The 3646-nt window shown below is 62.4% G+C and overlaps 1 protein-coding gene across 1 annotated transcript in view; it reads left to right on the top strand.

Moving 5' to 3' along the window:
- Positions 1-3: 3 nt before the first annotated feature.
- KIAA0100 (KIAA0100 ortholog) overlaps positions 4-3646 on the top strand; it is a gene marked incomplete at its 5' end in the record, with an annotated part of 7786 nt that continues 4143 nt past the window's right edge. The window contains 10 exons of the mRNA XM_008935411.1: positions 4-91; positions 179-381; positions 461-579; positions 651-871; positions 1006-1196; positions 1289-1388; positions 1463-1663; positions 1997-2293; positions 2998-3155; positions 3257-3463. Coding sequence (XP_008933659.1) covers positions 4-91; positions 179-381; positions 461-579; positions 651-871; positions 1006-1196; positions 1289-1388; positions 1463-1663; positions 1997-2293; positions 2998-3155; positions 3257-3463 — 1785 coding nt within the window. The remainder of the gene's footprint in view (positions 92-178; positions 382-460; positions 580-650; positions 872-1005; positions 1197-1288; positions 1389-1462; positions 1664-1996; positions 2294-2997; positions 3156-3256; positions 3464-3646) is intronic.

The raw sequence follows: 3646 nt of genomic DNA, 5'->3' as shown, positions 1-3646 counted from the left end.
CGCCGCCAGGTCCTGAGCCTGGGGCTGCCCTGGGGCGACGCGACGGTGGAGAGGAACATGCCGCCCTTAAAGTTCTATCACGACTTCCACTGTAAGAGCTGGAGGGACGGGCGCTTCTGTGCTGGGGTGGGGACGGGGCCCCGTGGGATGTGGGCTGAGCCGACCTCTGTGTCCCCAGCTGAGATCTCCCAGTACACCATTGTGTGGGGGCCCTGCTGGGACCCGGCCTGGACCTTGATCGGCCAGTGTGTGGATCTCCTCACCAAGCCCTCCGAGGACCCCAGTGCACCATTGCCCTGGTGGGACAAGAGCCGCCTTCTCTTCCATGGGGACTGGCACATGGACATCGAACAGGCCAATCTGCACCAGTTGGCCACTGAGGTGGGTGCTGCTGGGGTAGGGAGCAGAGTGTAGCTGGGGGTCAGCTCACACCTGCCTCTCCACCTACTTGTCCATGCAGGACCCCTACAACACCACGGAGAACATGCACTGGGAATGGAGCCACCTCTCCTTCCACTGGAAACCCGGGCAGTTCATCTTCAAGGGCAACCTGGACATCAACGTCCGGACAGCCTCCAAGTGAGCATGAGCCCAGGAGCACAGGGGCTGCCACCAGTGCCGGGGTAACTGGGATCTCGTTCCCTGTTCAGGTATGACGACTGCTGCTTCCTGCACCTGCCTGACCTGTGTATGACGCTGGACCTGCAGTGGCTGTGCCACGGGAACCCCCACGACCACCACGGCGTGGTGCTGCGCTCCCCCGAGTTCCTGCCCGAGGTGCCGGTGGGGCAGCAGTACGACTCCTACCGTGCCTTCCGCTCCGAGAACCTCAACCTCTCCATCCGCATGGACCTCACGCGGCCCAGCGAGGGTGGGTGACGGCACCCGGGGGGATCCCCTGAGGCCAGGGCAGGGCTTGCTGGTTTTAGCCAATCTTATGGCTCCTGGGTTGGGTGCTGTGTGTCCCTGCCCTGAGGTGCTGGCTGACAGCAGGTATGTTCTCAGAGCACTCCCAGCCCAGGATCCTGCTCTACAGCAGCACCCTCCGCTGGATGCAGAACTTCTGGGCCACGTGGACCAGCGTGACACGCCCCATCTGCCGTGGGAAGCTCTTCAACAACATGAAGCCCAGCAAGAAGAAGCTGGGGCAGCACTACAAGCAGTTGTCATACACGGCGCTCTTCCCCCGGCTGCAGGCAAGTCCTGGGGGCGGGGGTCCCGTGTTATCTCCCCGCTCTGCCCGCGCTGGGCTCTCAGCCCCAGCTCTCTGCTCCCTCCTCCCTTGCAGGTGCATTACTGGGCCTCCTTCGCCCAGCAGCGGGGGATCCAGGTGGAGTGCTGCCAGGGGCACATCTTCACTCGTGGCACCCAGCGGCTTATCCCCCAAGGTGAGTGGGGGCCCAGCAGACAGTGGTCCCGGGCAGGGCAGGGCCCCCAGCTGACCCCTCTCCCCGTCCCCCAGCTGGCACAGTGATGCGACGCCTCATTTCGGAGTGGAGCATCACGCAGATGGTGAGCGACCTCAGCCAGGTCACCGTGCACCTCATGGCCTCCACCTGCGACGAGAACGCCGACCACCGGCTCGACACCCTGGTGAAGAAAACCCATCTGCTGAGCCTGTCCTCCCTCACCTACCAGCGGCACAGCAACCGCACGGCTGAGGAGGGACCGCTGCAAAGGCAGGGCATGGCAGCCTGTGCCAGCCTGATGGCATCCCCTGGGGACAAGGGGACCTTGGGCTTTGGGTACAGAGGGGAAGGGATTTGGCTGGAGAGAACAGACCTGCAGGGCATCTGATCTCTGGAGCGCCCGGCCAAAGGGATGCAGCCCCAGCAGCCCTGGTGGAGGGCCCCGAGGTGGTCCCTTACGGTGGTCCAGAGCGTGGCCCCATTCTCTGCCTGCAGGGACTGGCAGGTCTCCCAGCCCCTGTGTGTGAGGCCCGTGGGCAGGGACTGGGGGTGGCTTTGCCACACTGATGCTCTGATCCTCTGTGCCCAGGAGCTGCCCCTGCGGGATGGGGACGATGGTTTCCACACGCACCAGCTGCACCTGGTGGACCTGCGGGCGTCCTGGACCACCACCAACCGGGACATCGCCTTCGGCCTCTACGATGGCTACAAGAAAGCAGCCGTGCTCAAGCGCAACCTGTCCACCGAGGCCCTGAAGGGGCTGAAGATTGACACGCAGCTCCAAGCCAAGAAGCTGAAGCGGGGCCCGCTCTCTGCTCACTCTGTCCCTGCCCGAGTGACTGCTCCCATCACCAGCGGCCGTCCTGAGAGAGCCTCCTCGGGGGGTGAGCACAGCAGGGAGTGGAATAAGCTTCCTGGCTTGGATCAGTAAGAGTGTAGCCAGCAGGACTAGGGTAGGACCTAAAATCCTGTGTTCAGTTTTGGGACCCTCACTCTAAGAAGGACATTGAGGGGCTGGAGCATGGCCAGAGAAGGGCAACAAAGCTGGGGATGGGTCTAGAGCCCAAGCCTGGTGAGGAGCAGCTGAGGGACCTGGGGCTGTTGAGCCTGGAGAAAAGGAGGCTCAAGGGAGACCTTCTGTCTCTCTGCAGCTTGCTAAAAGGAGGTTGGAGCGAGGTAGGGGTTGGTCTCTTTTATCAAGGAACAAGTGATAGGACAAGAGGAAACAGCCTCAAGTTGTGCTGGGGGAGGTTTAGGTTGGACATTAGGAAAAATATCTTTACTGAAAGGGTTGTCCAGGCCTGTTCCAGGCTGCCCAGGGCAATGGTGGAGGCGCCATCCCTGGAGGGGTTTCCAAGCCATGGAGATGTGGTGCTGAGGGACATGGGTTAGTGGTGACCTGGCAGGGCTGTGGGAACAGTTGGACTTGATGATTTTAAAGGTCTTTTCCAACCTAAACAAGTCTCTGATCCTAGGGCAAAGCCCATAGCCAGCAGTGGGAGCCCTAGCCCAAAGCCATGCCTGACTTTACCCTGTCACCTCCAGCCAGCCCCCCAGAGCCTTGCACTGACCTCTTCTCCTTCCCCAGGGGCCTACATGCTGCAGAAGCTCATTGAGGAGACGGACAAGTTCGTGGTGTTCACGGAGGAGGAGTCGGGGCCTAGCGAGCAGCTCTGTGGCATCGCCGCCTGCCAGACCGACGACATCTACAACCGCAACTGCCTCATCGAGCTGGTCAACTGCCAGGTACCTGCCCCCGGCCAGCCTGCCTGGCCCCACACCCTGCTCCCCGGGGCCGTGCTGGCCCCACGAGGGCTTGTCTGACCCCAGGGTCTCTGTGCCCGCAGATGGTGCTGCGCGGTGCGGAGACAGAGGGCTGCGTGATCGTGTCCGCCGCCAAGGCCCAGCTGCTGCAGTGCCAGCACCACCCCGCCTGGTATGGGGACACGCTGAAGCAGAAGACCTCCTGGACCTGCTTGCTGGATGGCATGCAGTACTTCGCCACGACGGAGAGCGGCCCCACCGAGAGGGAGCACGGGCAGCTCTGGCTGGAGGTGAGTGGCTGAGGTATTGTAGAATCACAGAATCCCAGCGCAGTGGGGCTTGGAAGGGACCTCTGGAGATCATCTCATCCAACCCCCCTGCTCCAGTGGGGTCATCCAGAGGAGGTTGCTCAGGGTCACCTCCAGGCAGGTTTGGATTCTCTCCAGCGAAGGATCCTTTACATGGGGGCGGGT

Source organism: Merops nubicus, unplaced genomic scaffold (assembly GCF_000691845.1).
Source record: "Merops nubicus isolate BGI_N331 unplaced genomic scaffold, ASM69184v1 scaffold28432, whole genome shotgun sequence".
Classification (NCBI taxonomy): domain Eukaryota; kingdom Metazoa; phylum Chordata; class Aves; order Coraciiformes; family Meropidae; genus Merops; species Merops nubicus.
Note: the sequence above shows the minus strand (reverse complement) of the source record. Positions and strands in the feature narration are given on the sequence as shown.